An 18355-nucleotide genomic window follows, 5' to 3' on the forward strand; every position below is an offset into this window, starting at 1 on the left:
TGGGCCAACTTGTCATATGTGTTTTATAAAATTATATGTCATACAATCAGTTTAATTAAATGTGTGTTACCTGTTAGGTACATTTTTTTATTTTATTTTGTAGCCTATGTTACATACATTTGGGATGGATTGCTTTACTGTTTAAAAATTGCTTTAACAAGAAAATATATGTTAAAAACGGCATTCTTACTTTGACATTAAAAATGGCATTTTACCTGAACAGTTTACTCAAATCGGCCAATAAATAGCAGGTTTCCAATGTGACAACATGCCCTGATAAAATCAATGTGTATTGATGGAACTGTATTTTGTTTCCTTTAAATCTTTTTGGAGACAAAACGTTAAAGTATGTGCCTATACAGAAATTGACTTTCATAAGACCTGAAAAAATTAATTGTGAAAACTAGCCGTCTCCCCTACACCTAGTCTAACAAAAAAAGTCATTTACTCTGACACGCATCTTCTGAGTTAGTATGCTTAACCTTGCTCTCATCTCCAAACATATGTATCTCCACCAATGGACGCTGCATTTCGTTGTCCACCTTCTCCAAACTAACATAACCGACCTCCATAGTGTTAACAGAGCTGCCCTGATTATTAGTGGACACCGGATCCTTGCACTGAATATCAATAGGTGTTTTGGTGCATAGGTCATGGCAGCACAGAAGTCGAGCAAAAGCATCTCTGAAATCAGAGTTGAAAGCATATATGATGGGATTGAGCGATGAATTGCACCAGCCGAACCACACGAACACGTTAAATGTTGCTTCGCTGACACAATTTGGCTTGTGGCAGAAAGGAACCGCACAGTTCAGGACGAAGAACGGAAACCAGCAGCACACAAACACCCCCATAATCACGGAGAGAGTTTTAAAGAGCTTGGTTTCTCGTATCGCGCGGTGTTGGAGAGGACAGGTGCGCGCACCTGCTCTGCAGTTCTGTGCGCGCTGCGCTGCGCGCTCCAACGAAGAGATGCTCTTGATTTGAACCTGAGCAATGCGGTAGATGCGCGTGTATGTGACCAGCATCACTGCTACGGGAATGTAAAAACTTATTAGAGAGGATGAAATGGCGTAGGTTCTGCTCAGACTCGAGTCACATGTTTCCTTGGTGGTCCAGTTGCTTGTGACCGTTCCCAGGTCTGCCCGGTGCCAGTTCAGCTGCACGGGCACGAATGAAATAGCCACCGATACGATCCACGTTACGCTGACCATAACGAGGGCGACTCTACGGTTCATCTTCCTCTCGTATTGAAACGGGTTTGAAATGGCCCAGTATCGATCCAAGCTGATTACGCACAGGTTTAGGATGGAAGCGGTGGAACACATAATGTCAAAAGCCACCCAGCACTGGCAGAAAGAGCCAAACGCCCAGTGTCCTGTCACCTCCGTGGCTGCTTTCCACGGCATCACGAGAACCGCCACCAGCAGGTCGGACATCGCCAGAGACACGATGAAGATGTTGGTAACTTTTCCTCTCAGGTGTCGGAAGCGCAAAACCGCAGCGCAAACCGTGAAATTCCCCAATAACGTCCACAGCACGAGGAGAGAAAGTGCGAAACCTAGAACAATACGACCCGCTGGCTCTCCATGAGCGCTCAGGGATGTGAAGTTGTACATGTCTTTAAGTGTCACAAAATAACCAAAAACACACTAAAATATATTCCGTGATGCGGACACCGCACACTCCCCCACAAAGCAATCCCATCTACTTCAGCGCTTTGATCGTTTTGACTTCAGCGGATCTTACAGCTGACCTCACTGTTTCTTAAGACCCTCGCTGAAATGTTCACATGACTGAACGACAATCTGAAGTGTCTCGCGTCAGGTTCCTCTGCAGGTGAAGAACGCCCTCTTTTGCCCATTTTACCCAATAGATAGTGTCACAAAAACGTATTTAGACGCGTAATCCATCTCCATAATGAAAAATGCATTAATGTCATTTAATTACAACAATATATAGGCTAATAAATAAATACATTACATTTTTTGGTTGTCAAACGTTATAGTGGAACATGTTTTCAGTTAAAGTAAAAGTCCAACCAAAAATTTTAATTTGCTGAAAATCACCCCCAGGCCATCCAAGATGTAGATGAGTTTGTTTCTTCATTGAACAGATTTGGAGAAATTAAACATTACATCACTTGCTCACCAATAGATCCTCAGAAGTGAATGGGTGCCATCAGAATGAGAGTTCAAAAAGTTGATAAAACATCACAATAATCCACAGGACTCACACTCCATTAATGGCTTTTGAAGCAAAAAGCTGTGTGTAAAACAAAGCCATTAAGACATTTTTAATTTCAAACCGTTGCTTCCTGTCCTCTATTCATTGCTGTCTCCAGTAAAGAGTCATTTTGTCTGAATCAGGAGAGAAATATGCACAGATCAGGCACCCCTTACAAGTGAAAACAGACCAAAACAGTTCTAAACAAATATGTTGGTGGACAGCAATGGATGGACTCTTTCAAGCGTTATACGTTATGGACTGCTATTTTGGCAAGACAGTTTAAAGTTAAAATGTATTAATGATGGATTTGTTTCTTACAAACAGATTTTTTCTTCACAACATAAACTGATGGTGTCGTTACTGTGATGTTTTTTTTCAGCTGTTTGGACTCTCATTCTGACGGCACCCATTCACTGCAGAGAATCCATTGGTGAGCAAGGGATATAGTGCTAATTTTTTTAAAATGTAGTGTTAAATTTCAAATCTGTTCTGATGAAGAAACAAACTCAAACTCATTAAATTTCTGGGTGAACTGTTTCTTTAATGGCCTACAGTGCACTCATTAAGGTGCGGTCACATTAGAGATATTTCAGTGAAATTTTACATAGAAAAAAAAGTCTATTGTCAATAGCATAGCGATGTATGAAGCAGTGATCACACATAAGTCACTTTCAATCCAAGCTTTCTGATGATCCACGTGGCGAATTTGTGACCAATTTTAAACATGACTGAATCTACCTGAGGAATTTAAACTTAAAAGGGGACACAATGAATGAACTGGAATAGTATAGGCTACTTAACATTATTTGCAGAATTGTATATTTTAAACCATATTATATAATATAAACCATTAATTATATGGACCTTTTTCCTGTATGAGCATTTTCATCCAGAAACAAAATGAAAATTTTAATGACGTACTGATATGGTTTTTCATACCAATATCTGAAGCGCAGGGTGGCCAATGGCCAATATAATGTAAGCCAACAAATAAAATTGTTAAGGTATAAAGGAGATAACAATGTTGCATTATATATTAAAGAATAAACATCTAAGAAACGGTTTATTATGAAACAGAGAGCTGAGGAATGCAATTAAAGAATAATAGTTAAAGGGATAGTTCACCCAAACATTTTTGTCATGAATCATCCTCTGGTTTTTCCAAACCTGTATGAATTTCTTTCTTCTGTTGAACTTCATACAGGTTTGGAAAAAAACAGAGGGTGAGTAAATGATTACAAAATTTTCATTTTTGGGTGAACTGTCCCAGAAAACTAGTACTAAGTAGGACATCTAGTGGCGAACATATAAAGCTACAGATGAAAACTTTCACTTTTTACCTTTACCAGCTGACTAACAGAGGACTACAGAATGATATTGTCACTGCATTCGGGTTCCTTCATCCTTTTTTCCCTTTGCTTATCTTCTGTCCCTCCATTAAGAATGTGACTTTTGCTCTGTCTGTCTCCATGCAAGCAAGCTTTGTTTTTGCAGGTGGTAGAGTTGCATATTCCATTACATGAACAGGATGGGTTTTGTATCCCTGGACAATACTGGTGGAAATGTTCAGTATTTATTTGTTGGTAAGATTTTTGTATGTCTACAGAAACTATCAAAATAAATACATTATATTGTGAATTAATTATTAAACTCCAGTTTTCTTTGTTCATTTTAGATCAGATTTGGTTAATTCAGAAAAAGGCAATCTCACACAAGGCAAACACACAGCAGCAGCTTCAATAACATTTATTTTTGAACTTTATTTCACCATAGCAAAGTGAATATCATTATTAACAGTCAATGAGTGCATTAGTGGATATCAGCCTACAAAAACTAAAACGGAATTGGTCATAAACACTATATATACCATATAGGCAATACAAAATCACAACGGGGTATGGAAAACAATACAGCAGGCTTGGCACTGGCCTTGTATTGGTCCAAAACAAGAGCGATCACCGTTTATTCCGTGGAAGTTCGGTATTAAGACTTTGAGCGTACACAGTGACTAGGCTACAGCCATTTGGATGTGGAGAAATACTGTAAAATCTCACAATAATAAGAAAAAAGGTCAAATTAAAATAAAAAGTGATATAACACAAATTTGTTCTGGTAAAACAATTCAAATTTGATAAGATAACTGATAAAATTATCCTTCAAAGTATAAAGAGTGTAAGAATCAAAAGGTCAGATGTCAATAATACCAACATTTAAAAGTGAGATCATGCAATCCATCACCATTCTTTACCACAAATAGACTGATAACACAGAAAACATTTCAGTGCACAGAGAACATGAAAGTTAAAAGTGCTTGTAAGAGCAGATCATCACTCAGCTTTAGAATGTACTTATTAGTGGTACATCTGTGCCAAAACTGACCTCAGACCTGTATTCTAACACTTTTATCTTTAGTTCTGTAAGGTTTCCAGTAGGAGGAGCACCATTTTGTGGGATGACTAGTTACCGGCTTCACAGGGCATTAAAGCAGGACATTTTCACAAACACATGGGGTCACATCAGCAGAATGAGGGTTTTCATAACTCATAACTTTAATAAATAGGCGTAGTTGCATTAGCATTGTTTAAATGCTACTTTTTCTGAAATTTGTTACGGATATAAAGTATTTTCTAGTGATTGTCTAGCTATCTATAGGTATTTGTCTTGGTATGTCTTAGCAGTGAGACTATCGTGTACAATGCACACAGTAATATTGACTGTAGATGGGACATTTACTGCACAGGTAAGGTACAGTGATATTTTGACATGCATGCATTGCGCAAAAATCTTTTATAGTTTGGCCCTGTGAGAGGAGAATACTGATTATTTGTCAACAGATATAACTGCAATAATACTCTCACACACAGACACACATACACACACACACACTCTCTCTCAAAGTCACATGGGATCTGCAGAAGGGCTCAACCAAGGCTGGTGATGTTGGAACGACCACCAGGGGGTGCTACAATGCGGTGGCCAGAGCGCCGAGGAATGTTGTCATCTCTTTGAGCCCCTAATAGTTTTGAAATATTAATACAAATTATACACTTGCTGTAAAATACTGATAAATTGATACATTATTCAAATGAATTGAGGATATTGGGGAATAGATCCATTAGAAAAGGTAATTTCCTCACCTGATAGGCTGAAGTTAGACTGATGCAAGTTTCTGATTGGTGGAGGCTGGTGCATAGTGGGTGAGGTCTTGGCAGAGGGTGCTGGGGTCATATATTTGGGTGTTGCTGGGATATCATATACTGGACCATCATACATCCCACGAGAAACTCCCTGCTTTTTCATCACCTTCAAAACAACAGACATGAACCTAAAAGTTTGATAATACACTCATCTCTACCAGCCTTAGTATTTGCGCTATAAAACATATAACACATCTAGTTCATTATTATTACCACGTTATTATTTAGCAAATGTATGCTTGGAAAATACTGAACCCTTATGTTACTACACTATTGTTAAAAAGCTTGGTGTCAGTACGTTTTTTTTTAAATAAATTATTACTTTTATTCAGCAAGGAGGCATTAAATTGATCAAAACTGGCAGTAAAGACCTTTATAAAGTGATTTCTATTTCAAATAAATTCTGTTCTTTTGAACTTTCTATTCATCAAAAAATATGGAAAAACATATCACTGTTGCCACAAAAACATTAACTGTTTTCAACATTGATATTAAATGCTTTTTGAGCATTAAATCATCATCTTAGAATAATTTCTGAAGGATCATGTGACACAAGGAATAAATTAAGAGATCAAACTGTTATTTTAGTTAACAATATTACTGCTTTTACTTTACTGTACTGATACATGCATATTGAACCCCAAATTTGGAATGGTAGTGTATATATACCAATAGTTTAATATATACAACAAAACTAACTGAGACTGAATGAAGGTCAGGAAATTAATCAAAGAAGAGTCATACCTTGTTGCGGTACTTAATGCGCTGGTAGGCAATATCAGGGAAGGGTTTGCGAGAGATGAAACGTCCAGTCCCCTGCTGAACCTGAAGCTTCCCTTCCTCAAACACAATCCTACCCTGACTGACCACATACCCTGGACCACCACGACACTCCATCCCCTCAAAAATATTGTACTCCAGAGCCTAGAAACAGAAGAAGAGAGATATACTAGAAAAAATGCTTTCTATTTTTACAAATGTTCACCTGTTTATCAAATATAAAATCACCATTAATATTATTTTCCAGGCATTTGGAAAAGATTTAGATTTAGAAAAAATGTAGTTTTAAAAATGTATGTATTAGAATGGAACAGTTCAACATCCTATTACAGGTATATACAATGCAGTATTAAATGTATGTTTAACTGAATAACAGCCATTCAGAGTATCTTTCAATATTCCAGCATCTTGCAGAGATTTTCAGTCCTCACCGACTGCTGTGCTTTAGCTGTAATGGTCTTAATCTTGTTGGGGTCCCAGATAACAATGTCAGCATCTGAACCCACTGCTATCCGACCCTTACGGGGGTACAGGTTGAAGATTTTGGCTGCATTAGTGCTTGTAACTGCAACAAACTGGTTTTCATCCATCTTCCCCATAGCCTGTAGGGAACAAATGAAGTGGTGACTGATAAATGCAACCTGCACATCAATCCATATAAACATATGTGCAGATGTACTTACCACAGTTTTGTCCCAAACGAAACCCATTCTCTCCTCCACTCCATTGGTTCCCTCGGGAATAAGGGTAAAGTTGTCCTTCCCTATGGCCTTTTGAGAGGTGCTATAAGCACAATGTCCACTACCCACGACCTGCAGATCCCCACTGAAGAAAGATTAAGATTAAAAAACATGATTGTGATGTTCTTTGAGACTATATTTTATTTAGAGGTTGCACAATGTGTCATGGTCCTACACTACTAGTCAAAATACTTTTTAATGTCTCTTTCTCTTATGCTTACCAAGACTGCATTTATTTGATCAACACTAAAATCCGTAATACTGTGAAATATTATTACAATTTAAAATAATTGTTTTTTATTTTAATATATTTAAAATGTCATTTATTCCTGTGATTACAAAGCTGAATCTTCAGCATCATTACTCCATCCCTTCAGAAATCATTCTAATATGATGATTTGCTTCCTTAAGAAACATTTCTTATTATCAGTGTTGAAAACAGTTGCGCTGCTTCATAGTTTTGTGACAACAGCAAAACATTTTTTCAGGATTAATTTTACACAGAAACATTTGTAACATAAAGTGACACTTTTAATGAATCCTTGCTGAAGCAATGACAGCTCTTTGCTATTTGCTACCTCAAATATCTTTTCTATCTTTTAACCAACCAGCTTAGCTGTTATAAGAGATAGTTGACTGAGCATTAAGACAGCATAAAGACATTTCCACTAAACCTAAACTAGATTTGCTTATTGAGCAATCAGCATCAGGTAAAAAAAAATAAAAAATTCTGTGTCACTGAAATGGTTTGTTCATGTGGTCTAAACATAAAATCAAGCCGAACAATTCAAACAAATCAGCTTCAATTAAACATTTGCAATACAAAAGGATGTATGCATCCGCTTTCCTATAGCTCCAATGATAGAGCATGGCGCTAGCAATGCCAAGATCATGGGTTCGATTCCCAGGGAAAGCAAGAGCTGATAAAATGTAAAACTGTAACTTGAATGCAATGTAAGTCGCTTTGGATAAAAGCGTCTACTAAATTTATAAATGTAAATGTAAAATGCATCCATAATGCTTATGAATATATGGGACTGTAAATGTGGACAAGATGCACACAATGAAATGATGAAAATCAAGACAGAGGTGATATGCTTTGAAATCCACAAAAGACATCCCACATTTCAAGAACTTCCTCTCATCCTTTGGACCTGACTAATGTATCTATGCTAAAAATAAATGTCCTCTCTCCAGCTGTGCCGGTCTGGCTCTATGTGACAGTGTGTGTGTGTGAGTGTGAATCTGTGCCTGTGAGTGTGTGTGTGTATATGTGAAAGTATGTGTGGCTGTGGATGTCAACATAATGACATCTCTCTCATAGTCTAGCAGCCTGCAAGGTATGTGTGTGTGTGTGTGTGTGGGGGGGGGGTGGGGGGGGTGGGGGGGGGGGGTGCTGTAACCATGGCAACAGGAGATGAAAGCCTGATCTATTTTTAGAAATGGGGCCAGGAAAAGGTGTGTCTGCGGTCTGGGTGTAGCAAAGAGCCAAAGTAATGGAGAGAGTAGATACAAAATTGGTAGATAGTGCCACTTTGCATAAGACTCAAGTATTACACTGCATCTACACTAACTACGCAAATGTCACAGATGTCTAAAAATGTAGAAATAACTCAAAATTATTTACCAGGCCAGTAGAGAGTGAAGGTGGTCAGGTGTTGTCGGGTCAGTGCTGAGGGGTGGAGAAGTCACATAGGCTGCTGCTTTCGCCCAGTTTTTGCTCCAATAGTGGGATCCATCTGTTGCCAAGCTGGCTGTGATTGGCTCACCAAACACAACAGAGCCTAAAGCCAGGGCATAAAGCAGAGAATAAGTCCATAATTGACTGGCATATTCAAGTTTGTTTAAATTAACCAGTTTTGCTAGACATTGCAATAAATAACTTTTTTTAAAAAAAGTACACCTACCATTTATGCTACTACGCTATAGTTTGGTGTCAATTAGATGTTTTATTTTTGGAAGAAATTCATACTTTTATTCAGCAAGGATGCATTAATTGGCCAAATGGGACAGTAAAGACTTATTATTGTTACAATAGTCTTTCAAATAAATTCTGAAAAAAATTCATATCACAAACATTTTGAGCAGTTCAACAGTGATAATAATAAGAAATGTTTCTTGAGCAGCAAATCAGCATAACAGAATGATTTCTGAAGGATCATGTGACACTGAAAAGACTGCTGAAAATTCTTCTTTTTAATATATTACATTTGAAAATATATTAAAATCAAAAATACAGTAAAAAAGTCCAATTTTATTACAGTATTTTCTATCAAATAAATGCAGCCTGTTCTTTCAAGAATATTAAAATGTGAATAAAGCATACAACAGTATTTCACAATATGCAGTCACCTTTCTTCCGTGCATTGGTCACAGTATCAGCTGCACTTTTACTCATCACTTTGGTGATGTAGACAGGGCAGTTGACTCGGTTGCCAAGTGTGATAGCGCGGAAAACAGCCTCCGCCTCCAGCTGTGAAACAGACATCCAATTACATCAAGACACTTCACTCTGCTGAAACTGACTGGATAAACAGTTACTCAGTTAAACTTCTAAATAATTTGCCAATTTATTGATCCCACCTCTTCTGGACGGCTCAGTGGGTGGCCCTCCGGACCAGTGATGCCCATTCCCAAGATTTTGCTTTGTTCCTTTAACACACATATTGAAAAAACAGTAAGTGGCAGCAAAGTGGGTCTGAATTCTGTATGGCATTTGCTCAGTAGACAATAGGTACCTGTGCTATCAGGTCTCCATTCTCTGCATGTACCAGAACCACTGCCCCCAACTCCTTGAGGAATGAGAATGCTTCATATAACTAGATGAGAGAAAGAAAGACAGATGAATTTAGTTATTTTATTATATCACAGTACAGGATGCTCTATAGATGGAAGCATGATACGTAACCTGAGAGTCAGGCATTTGAAATAACCCTTTGTAAGCCATGTACACTTGGAAAGAGTTGATTCCTGCCAAAAGAAGAGAACATTAACATGTATTTCAGAAACAAAATACAGCACCGTTCAAAGGTTTTTTTTTCAGCAGCCATTACTCTAGTCTTCATTGTCACATGATTCTTCAGAAATTATTCTAATATGCTGGTTTACTGCTCAATAAATATTTTTTATTATTATCAATGTTGAAATCAGTTGATCTGCTTAATATTTGTTGAAAACCATCACGCATTTTTTCAGGATTCTTGATGAATAGAAAATGCTACATTTATTTGAAATAATTAATAAATTGTGAATTATCAATCATCAGCATTTGGCAATTTCTAACAAGTGGCTCTGAAACATCAGAATGATCAAGATATGTGGCTTTGCAAATATTGGCACATCTTTAAATATGATTCACCTTTTTCCTGTACCAGCTGTTCCAGCTCCTCCTTCACACCTTCATGCCAATGAGGGATATCCACATGAAGTGAATAATCACAGCAGGACTTTTTATCTGCCGCTTCCTGCCACTTCTCAAAGGCCTCCAAAAGACTGTCACCAGGCTGTGGAGTCACATGGTCAACTGAAACAGAAAATGATGGATTCTGCTCAAAATGTGTTTGAGATTTTATGTTTGTGTTGATTTTTGAAGATTCTATTAAATAGTTCCTATTCTTTTCTATTGAAGATGCTGTTACTTTGCTGCTTTAGTCCTAATTTACTCAATTGATTTCTGTATGCTCCTTGAAGACTTTTTATCATGCACAAAGACTTTTTTCTTTGTGTCATTCACAACAGCTAATAGTTCTAATTCATTGTTTAAAGAAAAGTAGCTATTGTAACCATAAAAAAAACTCTTGGCTCAGACTGCAAGAGAAAACGAATCTGATTGGCTGTAGCTGACATGCACGACCGAGGGCATGTCCTTGTAGCAAGCAACAACAGACATATTTGGGACACTACTTTGCTCTCACAGGGAGATGCAAGTGAGTCCTAGTCCAAGGAATTGCTCAGAGCATATGGTACTGCATCCAATATATTTAACATACTTTTGTCAACATACCTCTGCCACAATCCTGAGATCAAATGTCATTTTAGTCCTTTTTTTTTTTTTTTAAAGAAAAATTTACTAAATTCTTTTTTTAATTTTTTTATTCCAGATTAACAATTAATCCAGACTTACTGATCATGGTGGTTCCTCCTGCAAGAGCAGCTTTGGTGCCCTGGTAGAAGTCATCCACAGGTGGAGTGCCCAAGTAAGACTTATGCAGGCAGGTGTTCACATCAATACCTCCAGGAATCACCTTACACCCATTAGCCTCAATCACCTTCACACCCCCCGGCACAATCAGGTTCTCTCCAACCTGTCTTAAGGCAAGATGGGAAATGAATACATTACAAGCACATACTACACAAATACATTACGCACTACACATGCACTATATTACATGACAGACCAAAATACAGGTGTGCAATTGAAACAAAAAAGTTATAAAAAGGTTTTTATGGCCTGATGCTACAGGAAAACTTCATATGATGCCAAATTAAACATGTTATGCAATATAATGCAATTAAGAATTATTTCATTCTATTGACAGCCACAGTTTACAGAACAGAAAGAAAAACAAATCTGCATAATCTACCTCATAAGTGTTCACTCACCAGTATGAATGGGTCTTATTATACATGAAAATCATATCATTCATATTAATAATATTTGCTTGTGCATGAGTATAAATCCTGTTCTTCAACGTAAATGTCAGCACACAGTACACAATTATTTTAGATTTCTAAATTTGAATTAATTGTTTTGAAATAACGTTAACATTATGTATCTACATCTGTAATTAATTTCTGTAATTACAATTTATAATTAAACTGTTGACCAATCCCTTACACTTTAACCCACCCTTAAACCTACCCATACCGCCAAACCTGTCCCTAACCTTATCCGTATCCCAATAGCACCAAAAGTGTTTTGCAATACAATATGAACACAATAAGTACTTATTTTTTATGTAGTTAAGACCAAATAACATTCCAGTAAAACTATACATTAATATATCTTTTAAGATGCTACATAGAGCAATTTATTTATAATTTTTGAATGTGACTGCTGGTGCATATTTTCATGCATGCATCATTCATATTTACAATTACATGCAATTGCTACTGAAAAAGTGCATTGTGCTTTATGAAAGTGTGCATTTGCTTGTGCATGATGCCTTACTTAATAATTCCATCTTCAACATAAACGTCAGCATATAGCGACTGATCATCATTGACCACTCTTCCACCTTTAATCAGCAGCCGCTCGCTCTGAAGAAGAGAGAAAAAGAAACACAGAGAGCGAGCAAGAGAATGAGTGATTCCAACAGCAGTTTAAACCTTATTTTACCTGCTATATTTGCAATTCAGTGAAGTGCTCTTACAACCACTGATAAAAGAGCCTTCTGCACAGTTTCAGCCTCACACTCTGTGAATGGGTGGGGTTCTATGAACAGAGAAGAGCAAATGTGGTAATGTGGAAAGATGTTAGGTTGCCATGGTAACCTCGCATCACCCAGTTGTCAGGAAGGCACATACCATGTCGTTTTCCTTAACAGATTCAGGCTTCATATTCAAAGCAAAAATCTCAATAGCCTATATGCGCTATTCCTAGATGTCAACCAGGCACAGATCGCTAAAATTGCTTTAGTGGATTAGGATCTTTCTAATAACTCATATCTACATGCAAAAATACAACACATAGGGCTCATATTCCTATGTTCTTTGTTTTAATGTGTGCACTGGCATTTTAAAAAAAAGTGTGTGTTTATTCCAGATTTCTGCTCTTGACGACAGACCCTGTTGCGTCTAGTCCGCTGCATATGCGCTCGCCATTTGTCAAATGATACACGCACAACAAAGCTGCTGTAGATTCATTATTTATTCCTGCATCTATTGTAAATGCAAACCGGGCGTTCGTCGCTTCATGCACGGCAGGGATATTTGCATGGCTGTACCACATTGTAGCAGTAATTGTAACCTTTCCGTTGGCTGATTTCAGTGCTCTTCTAAGCCGCCTCTGCTTTGTTGGCTCGCTAAGAATTTAATCCCTTCTCGTTTCCCCCATGCGCAGGATTTACCGGGAGCAGAAGGGTCGCCTTGCAGCCGGTGTCTTACCGTCAAATGCGGGATATTCTTCTTGCCTTGGTAGCCCGTCCCAGACATCTCTCCTTTATGATTTGAGGAGATGAACACTGAGCAGTCACCCGCTTCTTAGTGCCACCAACCCACTAAACGAACCAGCGCTCCGTTAGTGCTGCACAAGCGAGCGCCTCTCCCGAGGAATGTGCGTGTGTGTGTGTGTTCGCCTGAAGACGTGTTTTGTATTTGAGTGTATGTTGGAGCGCCCCCCTCACATGAAACAAAGAGAGAGAGAACAGGGCGAGAATCGGCAAAGAGAATGTCGGCGTTATGGGTCAAAAATGGTCTACTGTTTTTATTTTAAGATATTTTAAATAATAAATTTAATTCATAAAATTAAAAACGAGTCAAATACGTTTCTAAATGTTTTTTTTATGATGAATAGCATAGTTTCAGTTTTCTTTTGCGTACTAAAACTACTTTTAATTTCAGTAGGCTACAGTTATTCTCTAAGGTCTGTCAAAACATATTGTGTATATTGTGTACACACATTTGTGACCCTGGACCGCAGTCTTAAGTCACTGGGGTATATTTGTAACAAAAATGTTGTTGTGTTACGCGGTACTATTGAGGAAGACTGTTCATTCAGCTTAAATGAGTAAGTTGTTTCGATAGTTTAAGGAAAGATAACATTTTTGCATTCTTGGAATGTTACAAATCGACGTACATAGAATGATGAGTAATCAAGTAATAGAATGTTGAGCACGCATTATAGCTCTGTGAAACCGGAGCCCCTAAGGAATGGTATGTTGACAAAAGTATGTTGAATATAGGAATAGGATGCAGTGACAAATATTTTACACTGAAATACAAAATAAGTATATATTTCTTCTGTAGCCATATAAGGCAGGCTAATTCAAGCTTAATTTTGAAGTTTTATGTTTTGTTTTCTTTCAGTAAAATTATCTACAGTATGCTTAGGCTATTGGATTTTACATCTTAGTATGTTTTTTCCAAGAAGGTTTTACTTTCGCATAATAGGCTAAAATAGGCAATTTTAATTTTTTTATTTTTTATTTAGGCTATTTATTTATTTTTTCTTATTATAATAAAATTTCAGCATTTGATTATAAATTTTGTTTCTTTTTTAAAAAATCATATAAAGTATGGTAACAGTTAAATAAGGTTATTACTTTCGCAATTCATGTCAGAAGAACAGATATTTAATATATAGATAGAATAGATACTTAAGATATGCGTTCATTCTATGCTCTACAAAGAGATTTTGTTATTATATATTTATGAGCTAATTTGAACCCGTGTAGCCTACTTGAATGGTTTAATTTTCTCCGCTGAAAATTGTCACGCATAACATTTAAACCCACCTTCCCGTTGTTTTGCTCATAACCACATTCCTTTTCGGTCTGATGCGTGATTTCGACACCCGGACGCCCGTCGTCTCTCTCACCCGGGGAGCTGATGGTCCCCCCGCTGATCTCATAAGCTTCAAAGTCCCCATCCACGATGCGTTCCCTGCTACTGCTCCGTGAGCTCCTGTTCCTCTTCCTCCCTACGGCGTACTGGTCAAACTCGATAGTCTTGCTATCATACGCGCCCTCGACGGAGCTAAACATTCCGTGAGACTTGTGACGCTGGTTGGGTCCAGTCGAGATGGGTTTAGCCAGGTACACAGGGAGCTCATCCTCCCGGTTCCACTGTCGCCTACAGTCCGACATCACTCATAGGAGGGAGATGATGCTCTCAATGATGAAGCGAGATGCCAGTGCAGAAAATCAGGTCAGCCTTGGTTTGCCTGGGGATGCGGAGGACGCAGCTTGCAGACTGATAATGATGCTGCAATCTACTTTCCAGACAGTAGGCTAATGCGTTTTATTATGAGCTAGTCTGAATAAAATTGCATCCTCAAATCCAGTTCTCTCTGAACATTGGTAAAAAATCTAATTAAGTTACTGTTAATTTAGACCTATATCAAAGTTTTTGTTTTGTTTATTTTGTCGAACTGAAGATTTGGGCAATGCAGTGACTGTCATCCTCCATCCGAAAGTGCGTGCAAGATGCGCAAAAACACTGCAGTCAGCTGCACTGACTTGCATAAAACTACCAATCTGGGTAAACGCATGCACCTTTGGAGAGCTCTAGTGGTGTTTCGAGAACGAATCTTTCAAATGAAATAGTTTATTTACACGCTCTATTTATTTTTGACTTATGTTTTCACTGACATCTCTCCCGTTTCAACATGTGACTGCTTTGGAATAAATTTTAATATGATGTTTTGAAAAATATAGGCACTTCATCACGTATGTGAAAGAACAGAATGATATTCATGAACGAAATGAACACGAATATTCTCCTTCTTGAATGGACCAGGGCACCAGATAGCTACTCATATGTTATTTAGCTAAACTGATTGTTTTCTTTGTATCAGCCTTTTTCTAGATACGTCTCAAAATTAGACAAACAAACAAATACATATTTATAATTTTGTGGGATGTACTCAAAGCACTCTTTCTGTCACACTTTTCAACCATGAACAACTGTTTTTAACGAATAGGTTGAGTGAATTCACAACAAAAAACACACTTGTCGCCACCTACTGGCGTAATTGCCCGATTGCACTAAGACCGAAAATAATCAATTGCAGAGTCAAAGTATAACGATAAATATAAATATTACAGAATATAATTCTTTAAATTCTATGAGGGGAAGTCACTGGATTTTTACAGCTGATGTTCACATCAAAAAATAGACAGCGAATCAAAATCCATCAACTTTAAAGAGCTTGAGCATTCAAACAAGCAAACAATACAGCATCGCCTTTATAATAAAAAATATCATTCTGTTGGGTTGGACAGTAATATAGTAATATAGTTGGTGTTAATGGTAAAAGTACTCAAAAATTTTACTCAAGTGAAACTACAGATACTTAGTGAATTTTACTCAATTAAAAGTACAAGTATCTGGTCAAACACATACATGTAGTGCAACAACAACATTTAAAATGCAGCACAGTGGAACACACACACCGCGTGAAAGGATAAATACAAAAAATACAAGTACCAATATTTTAAAGTTTACAGTCGTGTTTCTAAAGTGGTCCTGTCCCCTTGCATTATACAGACTAAAAATATTTTCTTGTGTTCATCTGAAGAAAGAAAGTAATAAATATCTGGGACGACATGAGGGTGAGTAAATGATGAGAGAATTTACATTTTTGGGTGAACTATTCCTTTGAATAGCAAGATGTGATGCAGAGGCTAAAACATATCAGAATACAAGAATGTGTTGCATTAATGAGGAGAGTCATAGAATTAAAACATACAACATTAACATTTTGAAAGGCCACTTTTTTGTGTTACCGATTCAACATCACTGTCTAAGGATAATTAAACTTTTACTTGTTTATTTGGGGCATTTAGAGGTTGTTTTTTTCTCAGAAAATATTGATAAATATTTATTTGTGGCTAACTGCATTAATTAATAAGCAAATCATGTAATTATTAAGATTTAAAAAATACTCATTGACAGTCTTAATCGCTACTCAATGTGTCATATAATGGCATAATATCCACTACCTGGTAAGAACATCACTAAACATAAATTACAATTAATTTAACATAAAATGTTCATTTAAACACTTTTTTTTTTTTTTACATTTGTAACATTTAATAATAATAATAAAAAAATTCCTGTGGCTAATTTTACATAATTATTACAAAATTGGTCTCATTTTAAAAAGGTTTCTGTTTAATGAAAAATTAGACCCCCCCCCCCCCCCCCCCCCCCCCCCCCTTCTGGGGCCTGAAATAGAGGAATATAGGTCAATATTGATAATTAAACAATATTTTGGTCTGTCATGGATAAATAAATATGACAATAAATGACTTACTGAATCATTCATATCAAACGATTCGTTCAAAGCGGCTGATTCAATTGAAAGGAAACAAACAAGGCAACTTTTTTTCTTTTCTTTTTTTCTTTTTTGTAATTAAACACCGTTTTGTGAAGGCCTGCCAAATCTAACTATTAGTAAAATGAATGAATAATAATTTAGCCGTAAATAAAATGATCCACATGATGACCTTTCACCTGACGATCTCATCTGTTAGACATATTTAGTCATTTAGGGCACCACACCAGGATGCCTTCAATAACCTCCGCGGCTGCTGTAAGTGGAGTTCTCAGCGGAGCGGTGTGCTTGTAAACTTATATTATTGAATTATTATTATTTTACGAGAATGGCGTGAAGAGATCATGCACAGCTGTTGTTTGTATTGCTGTGTGTAGCCTGTGGAAACAAACAAGGTTAGCTGTAGCAAGGGGCTACAATATTTTTGTTCAATGTTTTCCTAATGACAATTTTATGATTGGTTTATAAAGGCTACTACGAACACCTTTTTCTCATTTTTATCACAGAATAATTCAGGAAATATATTTTATAGTTTCTATACTAATTGATACGTCAATCAGTACTGCATTTTTCATATTGTTTATTTATTTATTACCTGGAGATAACTTGAAAAACACACATAAACCATATATTTTCGCAATCCATATATTGTCCATATATAAACCATATATTTTCGCAAATTTGTTTATTGTCTTCAAGTTTCATCAGTAAAAGGTTTCTGCTTTTTACAGGCTACAGTGATAGCCTGTGCCTTTGTCCATAATAGGGATTTCCTGCACGTCATAAGTTTCTGAGCCAGAGTGCTCTCCGTCTTCGAGTAACATGCACTGCAGGAAAGTGTTCAGCTCTCCTGATATTCATATCTCCTCATATTGGATATGAATAAAACGTAAGGTCATGTCTCTTTTAATTTAAATCTAGATTTAAATCTAGAAACCTCTATGTGAAAACACCTGCTCTAGCTCGAATAAAGTGCGGGGGAAGAATTTAGATTTTATTCAAATTCATATTAAAAATGCTATAGTTCTACACACAGCAATAAACAAAGGTGCTTGTTCTCTTTCGTTCTTGCTGTTTAATTGGGAAAAGTTTAAAGTGCGTCAAGGTGTCTTGTCTTTTTTATGTTATCTGACTAAAAACTATTCTTGAACTATTATTATTATTATTATTAGGCTTTAAAAATAATTATCACAACACTAAAACAGGCTGATTTTCTCGTCCTCTGAATTATACTTATCAATCCTGTTTGATAAAACATTTGAACATTTGGAAGCTGCATAAGTGTCCCGCAACAACACAAACTGCGTCTTCTGTGAACAAGCATAGGCTACACACCACTGTGCGAGCAAAAATATATTATTATTACTTCGTTGACATCTAGTGGCTGCCCATAGGTCATTCACTGAACCTCC

The 18355-nt window shown here is 36.9% G+C and overlaps 2 protein-coding genes across 3 annotated transcripts; both read right to left on the reverse strand.

Moving 5' to 3' along the window:
* Window positions 1-440: 440 nt before the first annotated feature.
* LOC306874370 (D(1) dopamine receptor-like) lies at window positions 441-1619 on the reverse strand (the record flags this gene model as incomplete). Its single annotated transcript, XM_079424366.1, has 1 exon — window positions 441-1619. The coding sequence occupies one exon, from the start codon at window positions 1617-1619 to the stop codon at window positions 441-443; it is 1179 nt and encodes a 392-aa protein (XP_079280492.1).
* Window positions 1620-3958: 2339 nt separating this feature from the next.
* Window positions 3959-15096, reverse strand: LOC306874367 (dihydropyrimidinase-related protein 1-like). Of its 2 annotated transcripts, none has more exons than XM_079424356.1 (14): window positions 14401-15096; window positions 12117-12205; window positions 11070-11254; window positions 10305-10469; window positions 9855-9916; window positions 9685-9765; window positions 9530-9598; window positions 9299-9419; window positions 8574-8730; window positions 6890-7031; window positions 6638-6808; window positions 6171-6350; window positions 5367-5532; window positions 3959-5242 (listed from the first exon to the last, which is right to left on the reverse strand). In XM_079424356.1, exons 1-14 carry the CDS (start codon window positions 14749-14751, stop codon window positions 5151-5153), a joined length of 2031 nt encoding a protein of 676 aa, XP_079280482.1. In that variant the 5' UTR covers window positions 14752-15096; the 3' UTR covers window positions 3959-5150. The 2 variants fall into 2 exon arrangements, with proteins under 2 accessions (XP_079280482.1, XP_079280483.1); XM_079424357.1 differs by lacking the exon at window positions 14401-15096 and adding an exon at window positions 13052-13236.
* Window positions 15097-18355: the final 3259 nt, after the last annotated feature.

This window comes from Barbus barbus (genome assembly GCF_936440315.1).
Source record: "Barbus barbus genome assembly, chromosome: 8".
NCBI lineage: Eukaryota > Metazoa > Chordata > Actinopteri > Cypriniformes > Cyprinidae > Barbus > Barbus barbus.

Excerpts from the sequence above, each read along its gene's own strand:
- LOC306874367 (XM_079424356.1), bottom strand. The coding sequence starts at position 14,751 with ATGTCGGACTGTAGGCGACAGTGGAACCGGGAGGATGAGCTCCCTGTG. Across the intron at positions 9,917-10,304 it reads ACAGCTGGTACAGGAAAAAG|GAATCAACTCTTTCCAAGTG; the intron begins GTGAATCATATT and ends TTCTTTTGGCAG. Across the intron at positions 9,766-9,854 it reads TTCAAATGCCTGACTCTCAG|TTATATGAAGCATTCTCATT; the intron begins GTTACGTATCAT and ends TCTCTCATCTAG.